Source organism: Oncorhynchus clarkii, chromosome 18 (genome assembly GCF_045791955.1).
Source record: "Oncorhynchus clarkii lewisi isolate Uvic-CL-2024 chromosome 18, UVic_Ocla_1.0, whole genome shotgun sequence".
Lineage (NCBI taxonomy): Eukaryota > Metazoa > Chordata > Actinopteri > Salmoniformes > Salmonidae > Oncorhynchus > Oncorhynchus clarkii.
The window spans coordinates 61,521,611-61,546,258 of NC_092164.1; the positions used below are offsets into that span (position 1 = coordinate 61,521,611).

The 24,648-nt window shown below is 43.9% G+C and overlaps 1 protein-coding gene across 1 annotated transcript in view; it reads right to left on the reverse strand.

The window, feature by feature from the left end:
• Positions 1–24,648, reverse strand: part of LOC139373820 (CUB and sushi domain-containing protein 3-like) — a 740,037-nt gene that overhangs the window by 43,171 nt on the left and 672,218 nt on the right. Inside the window, exons 57-60 of the mRNA XM_071114860.1 lie at positions 17,316–17,498; positions 12,846–13,022; positions 7,585–7,764; positions 1,222–1,395 (exon numbers count right to left, since the gene is read on the reverse strand). Coding sequence (XP_070970961.1) covers positions 1,222–1,395; positions 7,585–7,764; positions 12,846–13,022; positions 17,316–17,498 — 714 coding nt within the window. The remainder of the gene's footprint in view (positions 1–1,221; positions 1,396–7,584; positions 7,765–12,845; positions 13,023–17,315; positions 17,499–24,648) is intronic.

The following is a 24,648-nucleotide window of genomic DNA, read 5'->3' on the forward strand; positions in this document are numbered from 1 at the left end:
ACTGCAGAGAGAGAGTGAAGCTGCATCGATGTGTTAGTTCTACTGCAGAGAGAGAGTCAAGCTGCATCGATGTGTTAGTTCTACTGCAGAGAGAGAGTGAAGCTGCATCGATGTGTTAGTTCTACTGCAGAGAGAGTGAAGCTGCATCAATGTGTTAGTTCTACTGCAGAGCGCAAAGCTGCATCGATGTGTTAGTTCTACTGCAGAGAGAGTGAAGCTGCATCGATGTGTTAGTTCTACTGCAGAGAGAGTGAAGCTGCATCGATGTGTTAGTTCTACTGCAGAGAGAGTGTGAAGCTGCATCGATGTGTTAGTTCTACTGCAGAGAGAGTGAAGCTGCATCGATGTGTTAGTTCTGCTGCAGAGAGAGTGAAGCTGCATCGATGTGTTAGTTCTACTGCAGAGAGAGTGAAGCTGCATCGATGTGTTAGTTCTGCTGCAGAGAGAGAGTCAAGCTGCATCGATGTGTTAGTTCTACTGCAGAGAGAGAGTGAAGCTGCATCGATGTGTTAGTTCTACTGCAGAGAGAGTGAAGCTGCATCGATGTGTTAGTTCTGCTGCAGAGAGAGTGAAGCTGCATCGATGTGTTAGTTCTGCTGCAGAGAGAGTGAAGCTGCATCGATGTGTTAGTTCTACTGCAGAGAGAGAGTGAAGCTGCATCAAAGTGTTAATTCTACTGCAGAGAGAGAGTGAAGCTGCATCGATGTGTTAGTTCTACTGCAGAGAGAGTGAAGCTGCATCGATGTGTTAATTCTACTGCAGAGAGAGAGTGAAGCTGCATCGATGTGTTAGTTCTACTGCAGAGAGAGAGTGAAGCTGCATCGATGTGTTAGTTCTACTGCAGAGAGAGAGTGAAGCTGCATCGATGTGTTAATTCTACTGCAGAGAGAGAGTGAAGCTGCATCGATGTGTTAGTTCTACTGCAGAGAGAGTGAAGCTGCATCGATGTGTTAGTTCTACTGCAGAGAGAGAGTGAAGCTGCATCGATGTGTTAGTTCTACTGCAGAGAGAGTGAAGCTGCATCGATGTGTTAGTTCTACTGCAGAGAGAGAGTGAAGCTGCATCGATGTGTTAGTTCTACTGCAGAAAGAGTGAAGCTGCATCGATGTGCAAGAGAGTGGAAAACAGAGAGCGAGAGAGCGAGTGAGAAAGAGAGAGAAGGAGAGAGAGAAAGAGCGAGATAACAAAATAACACGAGTGGAGAGGAGAGATGTTACTCACGTAGGCACTGAGGCACCATTCCATTCCAGGTGCCGTTGCCCACGCAGGTGAGAATGGCAGGGAATGACAGCTCGTACCCTGGGGAGCAACTGTAGCTCACGCTGGTGCCCCACTCAAAGTCTGTACCCTCCAGGACTCCGTTGGAGATGGCAGAGGGTGCTGCACAGGTCACCGCTATGGGTGGAGAAGAGAAGGGGGTGAGGGGGGAGAAGAGGGGAGAGAAAGAAGGTGGGTGTAGTAGGAGAGAGGACAGGGAGAAAGAGGAGGAGAGAGGGGAGAGAGAATAGGGAGAGAGAAGGAGAGAGAGAGAGGCGAGGGAGGGAGGGAGGGAGGGAGGGAGGGAGGGAGGGAGGGAGGTTACTCTGAGGGGAAGTAATACTTTAATCAATGCTGAATTACTCACTTACTTAACCCTCATTATCCCTGTAGTGATATCATGAATCAATTAGGCATGGATCATACTTTACTTAACCCTCATTATCCCTGTAGGGATATAATGAATCAATTAGGCATTGATCATACTTTACTTAACCCTCATTATCCCTGTAAGGATATCATGAATCAATTAGGCATGGATCATACTTTACTTAACCCTCATTATCCCTGTAAGGATATCATGAATCAATTAGGCATGGATCATACTTTACTTAACCCTCATTATCCCTGTAAGGATATCATGAATCAATTAGGCATGGATCATACTTTACTTAACCCTCATTATCCCTGTAGGGATATCATGAATCAATTAGGCATGGATCATACTTTACTTAACCCTCATTATCCCTGTAAGGATATCATGAATCAATTAAGCATGGATCATACTTTACTTAACCTTCATTATCCCTGTAGGGATATCATGAATCAATTAGGCATGGATCATACTTTACTTAACCCTCATTATCCTTGTAAGGATATCATGAATCAATTAGGCATGGATCATACTTTACTTAACCCTCATTATCCTTGTAAGGATATCATGAATCAATTAGGCATGGATCATACTTTACTTATATCTCGTTATCACTGTAGAGTTATCCTGAATCAATTAGGTACGATTTATACTTTATGATTCCATTCATGGCATAAAGGCAAACAGCGAATACACAAGACACCTTTAGGAAAAGGCTGCAGCCAGGCTAACTAAACTAAAACAACATATTTTCATAATCTTAGGAAATGAAGCCGAAGGAATAATTTGGTTTGCCACCCTTAGTGGACATTTACTACCAGCTGTCTAACGGAAACTGAGCTAATGGTTTTCTCTCCGAGCACTAGCCTCTGGGTGTCACTAGGCTACCTGGGGGGGTGGGTAGCCTAATGGTTAGAGTGTTGGGGCAGTAACCGAAACCGAATCCTCGAGCTGACAACGTAAAAATCTGTCGTTCTGCCCCTGAACAAGGTAGTTCCTAGGCCGTCATTGTAAATAAGAATTTGTTCTTAACTGACTTGCCAAGTTAAATAAAGGTAAAATATCTGAGTCCCAAATTGCACCCTATTCCCTATATAGTGCAATAAGGCAGAGAGAGACAGCCAACGCCACACTTGAGTAGGAGAAAGGGCTAGGCTGGATGACTCATGTTGCACTCTGTAGAGTGAGTCTCCCTTTCTCTTCCGTGTCTGTTTTTCACACAGAGTTCTGCCAACTACGACGTGAACACAGCATACTCCTCCTCTCACTGAACTACAGTAAGTAATAGCAGATATCGTAGGCTGTCCAAAAAAATTGCATGGCGGATACACTCTTTTCCGCAAATTACAGTAACAGCAGATAGGGCTTTCTAGAAGACTGTTCTGTGAGGGTTGGTTTGGGCAGAAACAGGCTTTCCAGCATACTATACGATAGACACAATATTATCGTATTACAGTAAAATAGTGCACTATTTTGGAAAGCCTATCACCATGGATATAGTCATCGCACTGAATAATCGTTACAGCGCTGTGGATAGACTTTCCAAAAGATGGGCTTGGTTTGGTCAGTAACAGCACTGTGGATAGACTTTCCAAAAGATGGGGTTGGTTTGGTCAGTAACAGCGCTGTGGATAGACTTTCCAAAAGATGGGGTTGGTTTGGTCAGTAACAGCTCTGTGGATAGACTTTCCAAAATATGGGGTTGGTTTGGTCAGTAACAGCACTGTGGATACTAGGCCTATTCCTTATACTATATAGTACCCTTCATTTGACCAGAGCCCATTGGCACCTGATTGCCTAGTGCACTACTTTTGACCAGAGCCCATTGGCACCATATCCCTTATATTATCAGTCCATTCCATTTGACCAGAACCCTTTGATTTGGAGGGTAGTGATTAAATGAATCAGCTGACTATAAAAACAAAACACATTAGTCCAGCTGAATGGAGCTTTCTGATGATTGGCTGCTCTTATTGCCATCTCTGTGTCACAGTGATATAAACAATAAACGTGTGATAAATTCCCAAATGTTGTATTAATATTCTGAATTAGTATTGGACACGCTTGGTAGCCCCTCCATTGAGAGTGGACCAGCTTGGCTTGTACTAAGCTAATGAATAATAGGTTTATGCAGAGTAGTTTCACAACTCCAGTGACACAACAGTGGTGAAGGAGTTCTACAGCTGCTGTGACGGATCCTCCATTTCACAGGCATTCTCACATACAGTATACAATATGAGTGCATGCACGCACACAACTTTGTGTTAAAAGGCAATGTTAGACTGTCACCCATCCACCTCCATTAGGCTACTTTCTATTCCGCACTGTCACGAATATCACCGAAGGTGGCTCCCCTTCCCGTTCGGGTGGCGCTCGGCGGTCGTCGTCACCGGTCTACCAGCTGCCACCGATCCTTTTTCCCTTTTCGTTTGGTTTGGTCTAATTGTTTTCACCTGTTCCTTGTAGGGTTTTTGGGGTTGGTGTTATTTAAGTTCGATTGGCCCGCTTGTGTTTGTGCGGGCTTGTTTCTGTTATGAAAAGGTGTTTTGTTATATTGTGGGTTTCCCGCTGTCCTGTTTGATACCCGTGTGTATTCTAGGTGGAGTGTATTTACGCCTGTGTTTCGGCGTCACCTATTTGTACAGTTTCTGGTTGGACATTAAAGAGTGTTTTTCCTGTATCCTTGGCTCTCTGCGCCTGACTCCACACCCATTCACACCCATTAGCACCCATTCACACCCATCCACACCCATCCGCACCCATTCACACCCATCCACACCCATCCACACCCAACCACACCCATCCACACCCATTCACACCCATCCACACCCATCCACACCCATCCACACCCATCCACACCCATCCACACCCATTCACAACCATTCACACCCATCCACACCCATCCACACCCATCCACACCCATCCACACCCATTCACACCCATCCACACCCATTCGGCCCATCCACACCCATTCGCACCCATTCACACCCATTCGCACCCATCCACACCCAGTCACACCCATTCGGACCCATCCACACCCATTCGCACCCATTCGCACCCATCCACACCCATCCACACCCATTCACACACATTCACACCCATTCACACCCATCCACACCCATCCACACCCATTCGGACGTTACACACATGTCAACATCCACAGATCTAACTGTGCATCATAAGCATGTACGGCACCAAGATATCATTCTGGAGCTGTTGCATATGTATGCATAACAACACACTTTCACACAGCCAGGAAACGGAACTATCACCTGTACAAACGGATGGAGACATGTGTTGATCATAGTTGGTCCAAGATAATGGTCAAAAGCTGAATTTTATGCATGTTGAGAAAGCATGTTATGAAGAGAAACCTTTTCTGCCTGGCCATATAGTGTCAGCAATAACAACTACAAGACAGGATTGTTGGTCCTACAATAACAACTACAAGACAATGAGCCATTGGTCCTACAATAACAACTAGAAGACAGGATGTTGGTCCTACAATAACAACTACAAGACAGGATGTTGGTCCGACAATAACAACTACAAGACAGGATGTTGGTCCGACAATAACAACTACAAGACAGGATTGTTGGTCCTACAATAACAACTACAAGACAATGAGCCATTGGTCCTACAATAACAACTAGAAGACAGAATGTTGGTCCTACAATAACAACTACAAGACAGGATGTTGGTCCGACAATAACAACTACAAGACAGGATGTTGGTCCGACAATAACAACTACAAGACAGGATGTTGGTCCTACAATAACAACTACAAGACAGGATGTTGGTCCGACAATAACAACTACAAGACAGGATGTTGGTCCGACAATAACAACTAGAAGACAGGATGTTGGTCCGACAATAACAACTACAAGACAGGATGTTGGTCCGACAATAACAACTACAAGACAGGATGTTGGTCCTACAATAACAACTACAAGACAGGATGTTGGTCCGACAATAACAACTACAAGACAATGAGCCATTGGTCCTACAATAACAACTACAAGACAGGATGTTGGTCCGACAATAACAACTACAAGACAGGATGTTGGTCCTACAATAACAACTACAAGACAGGATGTTGGTCCTACAATAACAACTACAAGACAGGATGTTGGTCCGACAATAACAACTACAAGACAATGAGCCATTGGTCCTACAATAACAATTACAAGACAGGATGTTGGTCCGACAATAACAACTACAAGACAATGAGCCATTGGTCCTACAATAACAACTACAAGACAGGATGTTGGTCCGACAATAACAACTACAAGACAGGATGTTGGTCCGACAATAACAACTACAAGACAGGATGTTGGTCCGACAATAACAACTACAAGACAGGATGTTGGTCATACAATAATAACTACAAGACAGGATGTTGGTCCGACAATAACAACTACAAGACAGGATGTTGGTCCGACAATAACAACTAGAAGACAGGATGTTGGTCCTACAATAACAACTACAAGACAGGATGTTGGTCCGACAATAACAACTACAAGACAGGATGTTGGTCCGACAATAACAACTACAAGACAGGATGTTGGTCCTACAATAACAACTACAAGACAGGATGTTGGTCCTACAATAACAACTACAAGACAGGATGTTGGTCCGACAATAACAACTACAAGACAGGATGTTGGTCCGACAATAACAACTACAAGACAGGATGTTGGTCCTACAATAACAACTACAAGACAGGATGTTGGTCCTACAATAACAACTACAAGACAGGATGTTGGTCCGACAATAACAACTACAAGACAGGATGTTGGTCCTACAATAACAACTACAAGACAGGATGTTGGTCCGACAATAACAACTACAAGACAGGATGTTGGTCCGACAATAACAACTACAAGACAGGATGTTGGTCCTACAATAACAACTACAAGACAGGATGTTGGTCCGACAATAACAACTACAAGACAGGATGTTGGTCCGACAATAACAACTACAAGACAGGATGTTGGTCCGACAATAACAACTACAAGACAGGATGTTGGTCCTACAATAACAACTACAAGACAGGATGTTGGTCCGATAATAACAACTACAAGACAGGATGTTGGTCCGACAATAACAACTACAAGACAGGATGTTGGTCCTACAATAACAACTACAAGACAGGATGTTGGTCCGACAATAACAACTACAAGACAGGATGTTGGTCCTACAATAACAACTACAAGACAGGATGTTGGTCCGACAATAACAACTACAAGACAGGATGTTGGTCCGACAATAACAACTACAAGACAGGATGTTGGTCCTACAATAACAACTACAAGACAGGATGTTGGTCCTACAATAACAACTACAAGACAGGATGTTGGTCCGACAATAACAACTACAAGACAGGATGTTGGTCCTACAATAACAACTACAAGACAGGATGTTGGTCCGACAATAACAACTACAAGACAGGATGTTGGTCCGACAATAACAACTACAAGACAGGATGTTGGTCCTACAATAACAAAGCAAAGCAAACTGATATGCTTTATTTAAACCCTTTTTCTCACTGTGGCAGCTAACAGGACACAATGATATATGGGCTACCGTTGCTAAGGGCAACAGTGTGGAAAGCAGGAGGTGTGCAGTGTTACTGTGAATAAGCTATAACAATCTGTAGTGAAACTGGTGGTGATTCCATAGGGGAACACAAGCCAAGACATCTCTGTTTTAGACAATGGGAATATTGATTAGTTAGTCCCTAAGACTTGGCTCATTGAAATCTATTCTAAAGTATAGATACACATATTCAAACACTCAAATTTAAGTAGTTAGGGGAACAAACCAACCAAACAAAGTGCTGCTGAGCCCTACCTTTGAAAGATGCTATGATGCCAAAATGTTATTAGATATGTTCCACAGAGCATTGTGGGTAATGAAGTACATTATGCTACACACGTGTTGCTAGGTCTTACCTTGGCAGGATGCCATGATGCCACTCCAGGTGCCGTTGGAGGTGCAGGTGCGTACCGCAGAGCTGTCGGCCTCCATGCTGTATCCCGGCGCACACAGGAAGGTGATGTTCTGACCAATAGCAAAGTCCTCTCCATATCTCATCCCATTGGCTGGAACCCCAGGGTCGCCACAGTTGATCACTGTGATTAGACAGAAAGAAGGAAAGAGGGAAATAAGTAAGGAAGAGAGGAATGAAGGAAGGAATGAAGGAAGGAAGGAAGGAAGGAAGGAAGGAAGGAAGGAAGAGAGGAAGGAAGGAAGAGAGGAAGGAAGAGAGGAAGAGAGGAAGGAAGGAAGAGCGGAAGGAAGGAAGAGAGGAAGGAAGGAAGGAAGGAAGAAAGAAAGGAAGGAAGGAAGGGAGGAATGACAGAAGGGAGGAAGGAGGGAGGGAAGCAAGAGGAAGGAAGGAAGGAAGGAAGGTAGGAAGGAAGGGGACAAAAGAGTGACTCAGTGACACAGTGTACTCTGTTACAGCAAACAAATACATACATAACAAAGAAGACATCCCCAGTCTGGACACTTAGTTGGCTTTCTGGCTCTTGTGTGACAGACGCGGATATCTATGATGGCGGTCGAAGTGCAATTTAGGCCCCATTGTGGGTCAGGCGTAAGATGTAACTGGGGCTGTGACAACAATCGGTGGTAAACCTAATCCACAAATCATCTGAAATGACCAATTTATGCAGCCAGCAACAGAGATATCTCCACTGATGAGATACCACCTCACCTCTTGTATTCAAAATGATAGATTTCACTATCACCGGGAAAATCAATAGCTGTGAGCTGTGTTCTCATACGAGGGTCTCCTGGGTTTAACTTCCATAATCAATTCTGTCAATCTCTTACGACTATAACTCCCTTCTGTTCTGTGGAGGACGGGATGGAAATCAGAGAGCAGGAAGTAGAATGTTTACGGTCTACCAGGGAATTCAGATGACAAGGTAACAGAAACACATTAGTAGTTTTGTGATCAGTGATCACCGTGACTGACAACAAACCCCAAAAGTACTTTGCATTTAATTAATTTCTAATTTCAGAAAAAAGTTCACCCCCCCATTGATTTATGTGGTGCCCTTATCAATTCCAGAATTACAGTTTTCCATACATTTTGTGTCTTTTGCTAACAAAAAAACAACAACATAAGAATGAAGCTTTGGGAATCAATCATCGGAGGGTTTAAGCTCGTAAACATCTAGGTGGTGTGGAAAATGTCTCGGCCAAAATGCTGATGTGAATCCACCACTGGATAGAATACATTGCATCACCCTTCTCAGCCTACTCAATAAAACACATGTAAAGACTCATCAATCAGTACTACTTTAACACGTTACTTTTTGTTACTTTATTTCTTTATTTTTTGGTTGGTATTTTTCTTAAAACTGCATTGTTGGTTAAGGGCTGTGTAAGTAAGCTTTTCACTGTAAGGTGTTGTATTCGGCACATGTGACAAATACAATTTCATTTGATGCCACAGGCAAGGGATGCGTCCCAAATGACACCTTATTCCCTAAAAAGGTGACCTACGGTTAAATCAGAGCCCTGAGACTATATAGGTAACAGGGTGCCATTTTGGGACATAAACCAAAGGTCTCTTTGAAACGCTGTAGGCAAAGCATTCTGCCTGTTTAAGCATATATGTGCACTAAGAGGCATACGATTAAAGGCAATGAACCTAGCCTGGAGGAACGAGTGTGGTCGACAACTTCTGTCTAGGGGAGATATGGAGACAGGCAGGTAGTAGTTTATAGATCTGGAAGTCCATTCCTGAATTAACTGAATCTGAAACACCAGGTGAGATAGCGAGGAATTATCTACCTGAAGTGGAATAAGTCTAATTTGGTTCCTTGGAAGTTGTGGGAACGTATGTTTTTAGTTTCACATTGTTTGTGGGAACGAAGTCATTCATTTCCTGAACGGTAAAACTGAAGGTTTATTAAACATTCTGTGCAGAGGAGTGAACATTTTGACTGTTCTGGGAACATTTATTTTAAGGTTGCAGGAAGGTTCTGAGAACGCTTTACTCTGGTTCATTGAACGCTCTGCGAAAGGAAATTATAGGTTATTTGGAGGCTTTAAATAACTTCCTTGAAGATTCAAACCTATAATCTGTTCTCTGTCCATGGAATTAGTCCTCTGTGCCACCAGGATGGAGCTAGAATACCATGTTTTTACATGTTAGTCTATTCAAACAGACTCCCATTTCAAAGGAAACAAGCACTCATTAAGATCAGGTGTGGCTAATTAGTAGGTGTGGCCAATTAGTAGGTGTGGCCAATTAGTAGGTGCGGCCAACACACCAGAACACACTTAACAAGATAGAAGATAAGAGTTATGTTGATGCTGAGAACGGAATATATATGTTTTTAAACAACATTCTTAGAACGTTCTCTGAATGTTTCTAACATTTTCTTGTGAAACCTGTAGGAAACGTTAGGCTGAAGTACTGAAATTCCCACAGAAGAACGTTGTTTCTTAATGTTCTCTGAACTACACGATAACATTCCTAATACAAACCAATTCGAGAACATTCCTAGAACATTACCAACATTGAAATGTAACCATGTTTGAACTTTAAGGAAACATTCTGTAATGAAATACCAATAAAATAACATTTTTTTTCATCAAGTTCCTTAAATGTGCTGAGAATGTTCCAAAGCCAAGCAACTATCCTGCACCATTTCTTAAAGTTGTATGCAAAATAACCTTAGGACAACCACGCTCACCAAGCTCTAACAAACATATGCTTTTCAGAACGTTACGTGCTAGCCTCTCTCCCTCATTCTCCCTTTCGGTCTCTCGGTCTCTCACTCTCTCTCGCCCCTGGGCCTAGATTTAAATCAGATGGACTCCCTGGCATTGTCTACTCAACTGAGAAGGAGCTGAAGAAGAGGGAAGAGCTTTGGAGGGTATGGTAATATGTACAAGGTAACAGAGAGGCACAGAGGGATTGATTTTCTTATCTTGCTGGAGCAGGGACACAGGGCTCTTCTGACCTCTCTTCTCTGTCTCAACCCACCAATCACGGTGCGTGTGTATGTGTGTGTGAGACCCCTTCTCTCGCTGTCTCAATCCTTAACCCGAAGGCTACCTTAAATAGTGCCTCCTCTTCGATCCCTCTCTTACACTGCCCGGAGAATTCCAGTCATAAACAACCATAAACAACCCACCCTTAACACGAGAGGAGCAACGTCTTGAAATGTCATGACAACAGGATGCGAGATTAAGATTCTGGAATAGTCCCAAATGGCCCCCCTATTCCCTTTATAGTGCACTACTTTTGACAAGTACCCATAGGGCTGTGGTCAAAAGTAGTGAACTATATAGGGAATAGGGTGCCATTTGGGACGCAGGATGTCTTCAGCCTCAGCCCACTAATAGATCCAAGTTCAGGGCAGTGAGGTTGGTTTATGAAGACTTACTGGTGCAGTTCAGGGCAGTGAGGTTGGTTAATGAAGACTTACTGGTGCAGTTCAGGGCAGTGAGGTTGGTTTATGAAGACTTACTGGTGCAGTTCAGGGCAGTGAGGTTGGTTTATGAAGACTTACTGGTGCAGTTCAGGGCAGTGAGGTTGGTTTATGAAGACTTACTGGTGCAGTTCAGGGCAGTGAGGTTGGTTTATGAAGACTTACTGGTGCAGTTCAGGGCAGTGAGGTTGGTTTATGAAGACTTACTGGTGCAGTTCAGTGCAGTGAGGTTGGTTTATGAAGACTTACTGGTGCAGTTCAGGGCAGTGAGGTTGGTTTATGAAGACTTACTGGTGCAGTTCAGGGCAGTGAGGTTGGTTTATGAAGACTTACTGGTGCAGTTCAGGGCAGTGAGGTTGGTTTATGAAGACTTACTGGTGCAGTTCAGGGCAGTGAGGTTGGTTTATGAAGACTTACTGGTGCAGTTCAGGGCAGTGAGGTTGGTTTATGAAGACTTACTGGTGCAGTTCAGGGCAGTGAGGTTGGTTTATGAAGACTTACTGGTGCAGTTCAGGGCAGTGAGGTTGGTTTATGAAGACTTACTGGTGCAGTTCAGGGCAGTGAGGTTGGTTTATGAAGACTTACTGGTGCAGTTCAGTGCAGTGAGGTTGGTTTATGAAGACTTACTGGTGCAGTTCAGGGCAGTGAGGTTGGTTTATGAAGACTTACTGGTGCAGTTCAGGGCAGTGAGTTTGGTTTATGAAAACTTACTGGTGCAGTTCAGGGCAGTGAGGTTGGTTTATGAAGACTTACTGGTGCAGTTCAGTGCAGTGAGGTTGGTTTATGAAAACTTACTGGTGCAGTTCAGGGCAGTGAGGTTGGTTTATGAAGACTTACTAGTGCAGTTCAGGGCAGTGAGGTTGGTTTATGAAGACTTACTGGTGCAGTACAGGCGAAACCAAGATGAAATTTCAAACAGGAAGTACCCCCAGATTTTGAAGGCGCTGTGTTTCAATGAGTCCTTATATGGCTGTGTATGGGTCACGAATGAGCTTAGACTTTCTGTCGTTTCCCCATAGTGTCGACAGCATTGTGACGTATTTGTAGGCATATCATTGGAAGATTGACCATTTTACACTACATATACCAGGTGGCCGCTTGGTGTCCTCCGTCGCAATTATTGCGTAATCTCCAGCTGCGTGTATTTTTCTGTTTGCTTCCGAGGAGAAACCCAACTGCCACAAATGATTTATCATCGAATAGATATGTGAAAACACCTTGAGGATTGATTCTAAACAACGTTTGCCATGTTTCTGTCGATATTATGGAGTTAATTTGGAAAAAAGTTTGGCGTTGTAATGACTGAATTTTCGGGGTTTTTTCTTAGCCAAACTTGATGAACAAAACGGAGCGATTTCTCCTACACAAATAATCTTTTTCGAAAAAATTAACATTTGCTATCTAACTGAGAGTCTCCTCATTGAAAACATCCGAAGTTCTTCAAAGGTAAATGATTTTATTTGAATGCTTTTCTTGTTTTTGTGAAAATGTTGCCTGCTGAATGCTAGGCTTAATGCTATGCTAGCTATCAATACTCTTACACAAATGCTTGTGTAGCTATGGTTGAAAAGCATATTTTGAAAATCTGAGATGACAGTGTTGTTAACAAAAGGCTAAGCTTGTGAGTCAATATATTCCTTTCATTTCATTTGCGATTTTCATGAATAGTTAACGTTGCGTTATGGTAATGAGCTTGAGGCTATGATTATGCTCCCGGATACGGGTTTGCGCGACACTAGAGGTTAATGAAGACTTACTGGTGCAGTTGGGGGCAGTGCCAGACCAGGTGGCGTTAGCCAGACACTGACGTGTGGTGGAGCCGGTCAGCAGGTAGCCATCCATACAGGAGTAGGTGACGGAGTGGGAGTAGGTTGTGCCATCCAGCCGGGACACACGGCCGTTACTGGGGGTTCCCGGGTTCCCACACTGCACCGCTGGAGAGAGAGAGAAGGGGCAGATAGAGTTTGATTGAATGCTTGGTTTTATACTTGTGAAGTTGTTTCATCATATACTAGCTCAACGAGTATACAAAACATTAAGAACACTTTCCATGACACAGACTGACTAGGTGAAAGCTATGATCCCTTATCGATGTCACTTGTTCAATCAGTGTAGATGAAGGGGAGGAGATAAGGCTAACATTGGATTTTTAAGCTTTGAGAAAATTGGGACATGGATTGTGTATGTGTGCCATTCAGAGGGTGAATGGGCCAGACAACATTTTGAAGTGCCTTCGAGCGGGTTATTGAACAGTAGTAGGTGTCAGGCTGCTGGGTTTTTCACGCTCAACCGTTTTCCGTGTATATCAAGAATGGTCTACCACCCAAAGGACATCCAGCCAACTTGACACAACTGTGGGAACCATTGGAGTCAACATGGGCCAGTATCCCTGTGGAACTCTTTTGACACTCTGTAGAGTCAGTGCCCACGATGACCTGAGGCTGTCCGAGGGCAAGAGGAGGAGGAGGGGGGGCGCTCACACTTGGTGTGTTTGGATTTAGATTTGGGCAAAGGGATGACTAGAATAACATTGTTTAATAAATAATGTTATTCTAGTCATCCCTTTGCCCAAATCTAAATCCAAACACACCAAGTGTTACATTTGAAGTCTGAAGTTTACATACACCTTAGCCAATACATTTAAACTCAGTTTTTCACAATTCCTGACATTTAATCCTAGTAAAAATTCCCTGTCTTAGGTCAGTTAGGATCACCACTTTATTTTAAGAATGTGAAATGTCAGAATAATAAAAGAGAGAATGATTTATTTCAGCTATTTTTTCTTTCATCACATTCCCAGTGGGTCAGAAGTTTACATGCACTCAATTAGTATTTGGTAGCATTGCCTTTAAATAGTTTAACTTGGGTCAAACTTTTCAGGTAGCCTTCCACAAGCTCCCCACAATAAGTTGGTGAATTTTGGCCCATTCCTCCTCGGTTTGCAGGCCTCCTTGCTCGCACACGCTTTTTCAGTTCTGCCCACACATTTTCTATGGGATTGAGGTCAGGGTAATGTGATGGCCACTCCAATACCTTGACTTTGTTTTCCTTAAGCCATTTTGCCACAACTTTGGAAGTATGCTTGGGGTCATTGTCCATTTGGAAGACCCATTTGCGTCCAAGCTTTAACTTCCTGACTGATGTCTTGAGATGTTGCTTCAATATATCCACATAATTTTCCTGCCTCATGATGCCATCTATTTTGTAAAGGGCACCAGTCCCTCCTGCAGCAAAGCACCCCCACAATATGATGCTGCCACCTCCGTGCTTCATGGTTGGGATGGTGTTCTTCGGCTTGCAAGCCTCCCCCTTTTTCCTCCAAACATAACGATGGTCATTACGGCCAAACAGTTCTATTTTTGTTTCATCAGACCAGAGGACATTTCTCCAAAATGTTTGATCTTTCTCCCCATGTGCAGTTGCAAACTGTAGTCAGATTTTTTTATGACGGTTTTGGAGCAGTGGCTTCTTCCTTGCTGAGTGGCATTTCAGGTTATGTCGATATAGGACTCGTTTTACTGTGGATGTAGATACCTTGTACCTGTCTCCTCCAGCATCTTCACAAAATCCTTTGCTGTTGTCCTGGGATTGAAATGCACTTTTCACACCAAAGTACATTCATCTCAAGGAGACAGAACGAGGTATGACGGTTGCGTGGTCCCATGGTGTTTATACTTGCGTACTATTGTTTGTACAAATGTACGTGGTACCTTCAGGCATTTGGAAATTGCTCCCAAGGATGAACCAGACTTTGGAGGTCTACAATTTTTTTTCTGATTTCTTTTGATTTTCCCACGATGTCAAGCAAAGAGGCACTGAGTTTGAAGATAGGCCTTGAAATACATCCACTGGTACACCTCTAATTGACTCAAACAATGTCAATTAGTCTATCAGAAGCTTCTAAAGCCATGACATAATTTTCTGGAATTTTCCAAGCTGTTTAAAAGCACAGTCAATTTAGTGTATGTAAACTTCTGACCCACTGGAATTGTGATACAGTGAATTATAAGTGAAATAATCTGTCTGTAAACAATTGTTGTAAAAATTACTTGTGTCGTGCACAAAGTAGATGTCCTAACCAACTTGCCAAAATTAGAGTTTGTTAACAAGAAATTTGTGGAATGGTTGAAAAACGAGTTTTAATGACTCCAACCTAAGTGTATGTAAACTTCCAACTTCAACTGTATATGTTAGATTGGACCATCTATAGGATCACCTTTAATAAAGACTGTGTCAATCTTACTGTAAGTGTTTTGGGTGAATTAAATACTTTTCATAAAGTATGAATTGTTATGGACTGACACTGTATCTCAATGCTAAGTACAGTATTTGTACTTTCCATGAAATCATCATTACCCCTTTCACAATTCCCATACTCCATTCCTATAGCATCAACTCAGATCCAGCTTAACAACAGTCAGATATAAGTACTTAAAGTTGTTTATAAGAGGGTTGAGAGAGACGGCTAGCATCTAGGGAAGAGTAGAACGACAGTGCATTCGCGCTTAAGGGATCCCTATTAAAGCTGTTTACAAGAGGGTTGAGAGAGACGGCTAGCATCTAGGGAAGAGTAGAACGACAGTGCAGCCATTGTAGGGATCCTCCCCCAGTGTGGTACTCTTGATATAGACAAACAATGTCCAGGGTTGGCTGTCAAGAGCTATGAAAGGACACAGTTTTACCCATACTCCATATGTGAGGTACTGAGAGAGAATAGAAATGAAATCCACATGGCCACTGTAAAAAAAAATATGTTTAAGTCATGAGTTAGAGGTTTATTGCCAAATGGCACCATATTCCCTATATGGTGCACCTCTCTTGACCAGAGTGCCATCGGGGACACAGACCCTTGTTCTATGTGAGGGTGGGTTGGGCTGAGAAATGTAAAATGTCAGTATTTTACAGAGAGAAACAACAGGCTCAAGTATAACAGATCGATTTCTTCTTATTTTTGTTTGTATTTTATTCCCCCCCCCCTCTTGTCTTATCGCTGCAACTCCCCAACGGGCTCGGGAGAGGTGAAGGTGGAGTCATGCGTCCTCTGAAACATGACCCGCCTAAAAGCCCTCTTTAACACCCGCTAGCTTTACCAAGAAGCCAGCTGCGCCAATGTGTCGGAGGAAACACTGTTCAACTGGCAACCGGGGTCAGTCTGCAGGCACTCCGCCCCCACCACAGGGGTCGCTAGAGCACGATGAGCTAACCCGGACAACGCTGGGACAATTGTGCGCCGTCCTATGGGACTCCCGGCCACGGGCAGTTGTGGAACAGCCCGAGAATGAACCCGGGTCTGTAATAACGCCTCTAACACTGGATAGGGAGAAAGAGAAAGCGAGATTAAGAAGGGATTGAGAGAGACAGCGTGATGGAGAGAGAGAGGTACCCTGTCAGCCTTGTGGAGAAGCTGCCTGGCAACCACCTCAGGGGCTGAGAAGTTAACAATCTGTAAATCTATTTAACTAGAGCTGCAATGGCTCAGAGGGAACATGGAGGACACGAAGCCGGCGTTTGGAGATGATACTAATGCTATCCTGTCTCGTTTGAGATGAGATGAATAGGGTGGTTCAAAGGAGACACCTGGGGGTTGTGTCTGGGTGCCTGACTGACACCTGGGGGATTGTGTCTGGGTGCCTGACTGACACCTGGGGGATTGTGTCTGGGTGCCTGACTGACACCTGGGGGATTGTGTCTGGGTGCCTGACTGACACCTGGGGGGTTGTGTCTGGGTGCCTGACTGACACCTGGGGGGTTGTGTCTGGGTGCCTGACTGACACCTGGGGGATTGTGTCTGGGTGCCTGACTGACACCTGGGGGATTGTGTCTGGGTTCCTGACTGACACCTGGGGGATTGTGTCTGGGTGCCTGACTGACACCTGGGGGATTGTGTCTGGGTGCCTGACTGACACCTGGGGGATTGTGTCTGGGTGCCTGACTGACACCTGGGGGGTTGTGTCTGGGTGCCTGACTGACACCTGGGGGGTTGTGTCTGGGTGCCTGACTGACACCTGGGGGGTTGTAACAAAGGGATGTTCAGATCCTTCAGCAGTGGTGACCAATAAAGCATGTGTCGTTGAGATATGCTGTCTGGAAATGGAATGGTACAGCCGATTGTTGGACTCAGAGGACCATATTTGTTGGGAGAATGAGAAGTGTGTGTGTGTGTATGTGTGTGTGTGTGTGTGTGTGTGTGTGTGTGTGTGTGTATACACGTGTACGTGTGGTCTCACGTTTGCAGAAGGGTTGTGTTCCAGACCAGGTGCCGTTAGGAAAGCACATCCTCTCAGCTGAGCCAATCAGCTCGTAACCCTCAGAGCACCTGAACTGGACTTTACTGCGGATCCTGAAGTTACTCTCCTCCCTGCTGCCCTGCGACGGGGTGCCTGGGTCTCCACATGTCCCCTGGGAGTCACCTGCACACACACAGAGACCAACACACCAGCCCACAGGGAAAAGCACAAGCATAGAAAGAGTTAATGGTCAGTCACAATGTTCCCATGGAAACACATCACAACCCTTTTTGTCATTCAAACCAGCGAAGATTCTGTCCCTTCTGCCCTTCCCTCATTCTCTGTGGGTGTAACCTTAGAGAAAACCACCAACGCACACTGATTCCCCTCTCTCACCGATTCCCCTCTCACACCGATTCCCCTCTCTCACCGATTCCCCTCTCTCACCGATTCCCCTCTCTCACCGATTCCCCTCTCTCACCGATTCCCCTCTCACACCGATTCCCCTCTCACACCGATTCCCCACTCACACCGATTCCCCTCTCTCACCGATTCCCCTCTCTCACCGATTCCCCTCAGTAGCTCACCGGAGATGGATAGTCCTGATTGATTCAGGAAAGTGCCATATATGTCCTTCCCCTTCCATCCCTACCCTACTCCGTCGCCATAGCTCCCAGCTTGGTAGCCTTGGTCTGGTTCACAAACAGCACCCTATTCCCTATGTTGTGCACTACATAGGGAATAGGGTGCACCCTTGGTAACCTTGCTATTCACCTGAACCAGCCACACATCCATCCCAGACAGACAGATAGACGGACACTCCCCGCCGCTGATGAGGAAATTAATGTAATGGAGGCCGTACAGCCAGGATCTAGGAGATAGGGGACTGTGTGTTCGTCTATGGCCCTGACAGTTATCAGAGCTGTTACTGGGAGACAATCAGACCGGTCCACTCCAAACACTCGCTCAGACGTAACGGAAGATGTGTCAGATGGCTCAAGTACATTGAGATACTTATGCCTCATCATAAATCTTGCTCTGATGCTACACATTATAAGGATGGAAAATACTGGAAAGTCACTTGGATACAAAGTGCAATTGGTATCCATATATGATTTCAATACCAAGTGAGTAAAACATCCATAAATGTATCTATCATATCCATTTCTCTCATGTCCAGACAAATATCTAACATTTCCTCCCTTGTTTGTTCCATAACTACAGTAAGTCATAATTTATTAAACAATGTTATTTTAGTACATTTGCGTCACCCCCTTGCCCAAATCAAAATCCGAACACACCAAGACAGTCGTGAAGAGGGCACGACAACACCTTTTCCCCCTCAGGAGACAGAAAAGATTTGGCATGTGTCCCCAGATCCTCAAAAAGTTCTACAGCTGCACCATCGAGAGTATCCTGACCGGTTGCATCACCACCTGGTATGGCAATTGCTCGGCATTTGACCGTAAGGCGCTACAGAGGGTAGTGCGTACGGCCCAGTACATCACTGGGGCCAAGTTCCTGCCATCCAGGACCTCTATACTAGGCGGTGTCAGAGGAAGGCCCAAAAAATTGTCAAAGACCCCAGTCACCCTAGTCATAGACTGTGTTCTCTACTGCCGCACGGTAAGCGGTACCGGAGCGCCAAGTCTAGGACCAAAAGGCTCCTTAACAGCTTCTACCCCCAAGCCATAAGACTGCTGAACAATTAATCAAATGGCCACCGGACTATTTACATTGACCCCCCCTTTGTTTTGTACACTGCTGCTACATGCTGTTTGTTATCTATGCATAGTCACTACACCCCTACCTACATGTACAAATTACCTCGACTAACCTGTACGCCCACACACTGACTCGGTACTGGTACCCCCTGTATATAGCCTCGTTATTATTTTATTGTGTTACTTTTTAGGATTTTATTTACTTCAGTTTATTTGGTAAATATTTTCTTAACTCTTTCTTGAACTGCACTGTTGGTTAAGGGCTTGTAAGTAAACATTTCACGGTAAGGTCTACACTTGTTGTATTTGGCGCATGTGACAAATAAAGCTCGAATTGATTTGATTGAAATCTAATTTAGCAGCAGCTTGACTGGGGATCCCAGGCTTGAATGCAGCCGACACACACGCGCACACACACACACACACACACACACACACACACACACACACACACACACACACACACACAGAATATATACTTACCTATACAGTGAGGCTGGAATCCGCTCCAGTGGGCAGTCGACAGGTAGGCAGTTGTGTCCCTGGCCATTCAATATAGAATTCATTATTTCTCTATGTCCCTGGCAGTGGAAGCCCAGGGGACAGATACAAGTGGCTGCTATTAACCCCACCCCCGCAGAAATCAAATTAGCGTAATACAAAAAAATCCCCATCAAAATCTGTCAGTTTTAACTAGAGATATCGGGCCCAACCCACTGCATCCACCAGTGTTACACTGGCTCATCTACGGTGAAAGGTGCCAGAGCTAGAGCGGTGTTTGTTCAGATCATGAGATGTCCCCAAAAATCATCTGTAGCCTACAAACTATTATGACCCCTCTATGGAGAGATGACTTTCACAAACATGTGCAGTACCAGTCAAAAGTTTAGACACACCAACTCATTCAAGGGTTTTTCTTTATTATTTTATTTTTACTATTTTCTACATTGTAGAATAATAGTGAAGACATCAAAACTATGAAATAACAAAAAAGTGTTAAACAAATCAAAATACATTTTATATTTGAGATTCTTCAAAGTAGCCACCCTTTGCCTTGAGGACAGCTTTGAACACTATTGGCACTGATGTAGACCTTTGGAACATCTGCATTTTAAAAAGTATAATAAATCCATGTAATATAGACTACATCTTCCCAATACATCCATAATTTATTTATGGCTATGGGCTACACTAGTTCATTTAACAGACAAGACTTGGTTAGGAATTCCGTGGCATTATTTTATATTACATGCTGCTGTCTTGTGTTGAGTGGTTAACAAAGAAATGGGTACTCCTATATGATTCATTTAGAGTAATCAATGTATCTTTAGTTGTTCTACAAATGTTGGGCTGTATGTTTAGATTTTGAATACATTGTAAGGCTGCATGATGATTTTTTTTTAAATGTCGCCTGAAAGGCATGAGCTCTGCTTTGTTTTTTTTTTGCACAGGCTATACACACTTTATCAGTCTCTCATTCACAATTTCACAAGCACTTGATAATGCCTAGAATGCGTGCTCAGGGAGAAGTGCTGAGTGTTGCAAGCTGTGAAGCACCTCTCACTCACATGGCTATCCATCACGTGATTGCTTCTTTTCTCGCAGGCTACAAGTGAAGACAGACACATCTGGGATGCGCGCGTCCTTATCCAATTCCGAGGTGCATATTAAAGATATTGGAAGACCTGTCCACATTTACTTTTCGTCAGCCAACAAGATGGAGTAGCACTAGCCTATGTCAATCAACTATAGTATATCCCACATAGTACAAAAGTCGACCTATTATATTCTGTGCGAGACATAAGTATTCCAAACATAGTCTGTGAGAGTTGTGGGATGCGATAGATCCCGAATGAATACAACCACTAGCATCAAAAACAATGTTTTACACAATGTGGCTGATGCAACAGATCTGAATGTTTAGCTTAAAATGTTGATAAACTATTAGGCTATTTCTTTACATTATAAGAGCAGCAATGCGCACATGGCAGTAGGGCAGGGGTTCTTAAAACTTTTTCAGTCTGGGACCCAAATGAGAAATTCTGTGTTTTCCTGGGACCCAAGCTCAGGAAAATATGCAACTATACTTAAATATTGGTACATTTCATTGCCCTTATGCCTAAAAAAAATGCAATATAGACAAAAACAAATAACAAGGAAATAACCATAAATATATTTTCATGTTTATTTTTCCCCATTAAAAACGCTGTCTAGGTTGGAACTGTAGCTGTTAAAATACAATAAATAATTTCATTCTGAACTGAATGATCACATCACACAGATGTAGAGCAGAAAACACACACATACACACAGTCCTAATAAGAGGTGTGTGGCTGGTTGAAGTGTTCAACAAGCAGGTCTATTCTGGGCTCTGCTTTAGACCGTACAACACTGAGGTCATGCTCAGCATTGAGACTGTTTCTGTACGTCAGAACCCTGACTTGCATAGGTATGTGGTGCCAAACTGGATCAGAACATCTACTGCTTTCTCAGTCAGGCAGGAGACCGCTTCCTGCTGTAGATGAGCAACCCAGAAATGTGTGAGTGTTTGTCTCAAAAAGCATCTTGCTTCAATCAGTTTATTCCAGTTCAGAATAAAAAAGTATTACTTGTAACAGCAACAGTTCCAACCTAGACTTGTTTTCAACAATAATTTCTACAGTAAAATGTACAGTAGGCCTGCTAATTTTTCATCTTCAGCTGAACTGTTTCTTAGGGTTGCACTATCAGTAGCTAGTTAGCTTCCTAGTTGACTTATTTTCCATTTCGAAGCACTGTTTCCTGAAGCATTCTTGCCTGTTCTGAAAGAAGTCCCTGTGTTTACCGTCATATTGTGCCTGGATGTTTGGTCAGGACGTGTCGTTGTATTAATTTGTTTGTTTTGAGAGACTCGTTACTAAGCACTTCCCCACACAAAGCACATTGTGGGCGCTCCTCGTTATTTCTCAAAGTTTGTATGAAAGAGACAAAAAGTAATCACTGTATTTGCGTTTCATTATGATTGAACTCAGTCAGAACATGTGGCTAGCATGAGTCCATTTCATGACAGCGGTGAGTGATGGCGCGTGGGAATAACAAGTCCAGTGGCTTGAACGACAGTGCTGCAGCGTTCGGGTTGCGGAGTGATCTTCAAGAAAACTGCAGAGAAAAAAATCCGGTAAACAGTGAAGCACATTGGCCTCTACCTCTCCCACTCGCGCTGCTGCCAAACTGAGCAGAGACTGCTGATAAGCAGAGTGCACACTGAAACGAGAGCGCAGTTACACTTGGCCAAATGAATTCCAGTCATTAATGAAATAATCATACATTTACTTCGCGACCCACCATTAACAGGTCTTGGGTCGCAACCCATACTTTAAGAAACGCTGCAGTAGGCTATAAGCACCAATGTTCCATTAGCGGGAAACACTTTATAAAAAGTGACCGCAAATGCGATTATGCGTGTAACGCTTTTATAATAAAGGTGCATTTTTATGGTGAAAGTTATCTTCCCCAAACATGAAACTCACACGCTGCTTATGTATGCCAGTTGGGCTCTATACCCCTTATAAAATGGATTAATGTGCTTAATTTTAAGAAGTTATTTGGCCACTTTAGTTGTGATTCAAACCTTATCAAAACATATAGGCCTATGGGATAGGCTACATGAGGTGTGTAATGATGATTAAAAAAAGTTTCCAAAAAAAGGCTTTGTTTCTTGCCTTATTCTGGACATCATTCACAAGTGATAATACTGTATATAATACACAAGTGATAGGTTAATATTGTCACCCATCAGATTATTAATTATTTAATCTTCTATTTTCATAGACTAAATAATATATGTGTGAATTTTTTATTTATTTAGAATGGACCATTATCATGCACCTGTCTCAAAACAGGGGCAGGGGGAAAAAATACAGTTCATCTGTACACTTAAATAGCGAACGGAGGTCGCTTTTCCCATATAGCCAGGTAGGCTATACTCCTGTTGTAAAGATAGCAATGTGTTTAATATTAGGATAGTTGAAAAATAAATATAGTAGTCCTTGTCTATAGAAAGCTGATGGGATCCTCTTCTTTTTTAGTAGAGGCCATCACAAATGTTGCGCAACATGGGCTCATGGGCTCTCATAAAGTGTTTGATAAGATTTTCCAATACATTTGCATTGATGTCAGAGTGATTAGAGGGACCGTAGAGTGCTGAGTACCAGGCAGTTAGCACGTTTGGTAGGCTACTAATGACCATCAGCAGCATAAGAGCTTGGAGAAACCTAATTACCGTGACTAAACGGTCAGGTGAAATTTGACCGTCTTCATGACTCGGTAATACGGTCACGGCAACAGCCCTAGACATGTGGGTAAACTGCATTTGAGTGGGCATTGTTCTGTTTCACCTAGCTCCACACCTAGCATATAAAGTGCTAGTCCCTACAGACATGTATAGTACGAACATGAACGTTGCTGTTATATGGGTAAAGCTGCAGTTGAAAGGGCCTTGAGTGTCTTGGTTATAAATGTTCCTCTGTGGGTCCTACTGAGTACGAATCTTAGAACACACAGGGCAAATTACAGGATGCCCCCTCCCCCCACACACACACACACAATCACATGTAGTGTAGTAGGACAATAGGGGGTCTTAAATAGTGTACACTTCCTAAGGTACAGCATGCTGGAGATACATGCTACTGTTACAGCCTTCTTTACTAAGCAGAACACAGCCCCAAGATATGATACCAGATGACAGTGAGTGGTGGCTTCCAGGTAAGGTGTGTGTGTCTGTTTGTGTGCCAACTGCCAAGTGTTTGTGTGTGTATGTGTGTGCCAAGTGTGCATGAGTATGTGTGGACGTGTGTGTGTGACTTTATTTATGAGTAAAACTTGTGTGTGTTTGTGTGTGTGTGTGGCTGCTGAGCAGGTGCATGTGTCCCATGTTCCACCTCCTCTATTATCCTCCTGGCAGCGAGCATCCCCCGGTGTGGGGGGTTCAGGTTCCCAGGAGTGTGCTCTGTCAGGGAAAATGTGCTGACCAAGTTAGGCTGGTGCTTTATTAGCTGTCATCTGAAGAGGCAGCGCTGACACACAACATGCCACCAGACAGAGAGAGGGAGAGGGGAGAGAGAGAAGGAGAGGGAAGAGGGGGGAGAGAGAGAGAGGAAGAGGAGAGAGAGAGAGAGAGAAAGAGAGGAGAGAGAGAGAGAGGAAGAGAGGAGTGAGAGAGAGAGAAAGAGAGGAGAGAGAGAGAGGGAGGGAGAGGGAAGAGGGGGGAGAGAGAGAGAGGAAGAGAGGAGAGAGATAGGGAAGAGGGGGGAGAGAGAGGAGAGAGAGAGAGAGAGGGAGAGGGAAGAGGGGGGAGAGAGAGAGAGAAAGAGAGGAGAGAGGGAGAGGGAAGAGGGGGGAGAGAGAGAGAGGAAGAGAGGAGAGAGAGAGAGAGAGAGATAGGGAAGAGGGGGGAGAGAGAGAGAGGAGAGAGAGAGAGAGAGAGAGATAGGGAAGAGGGGGGAGAGAGAGAGGAAGAGAGGAGAGAGAGAGAGAGAGAGAGAGGGAAGAGGGAGAGGGAGAAAGGAAGAGGGGAGAGAGGAAGAGGGGAGAGAGAGAGAGAGAGAGGAAGAGGGGAGAAAGAAAGGGAG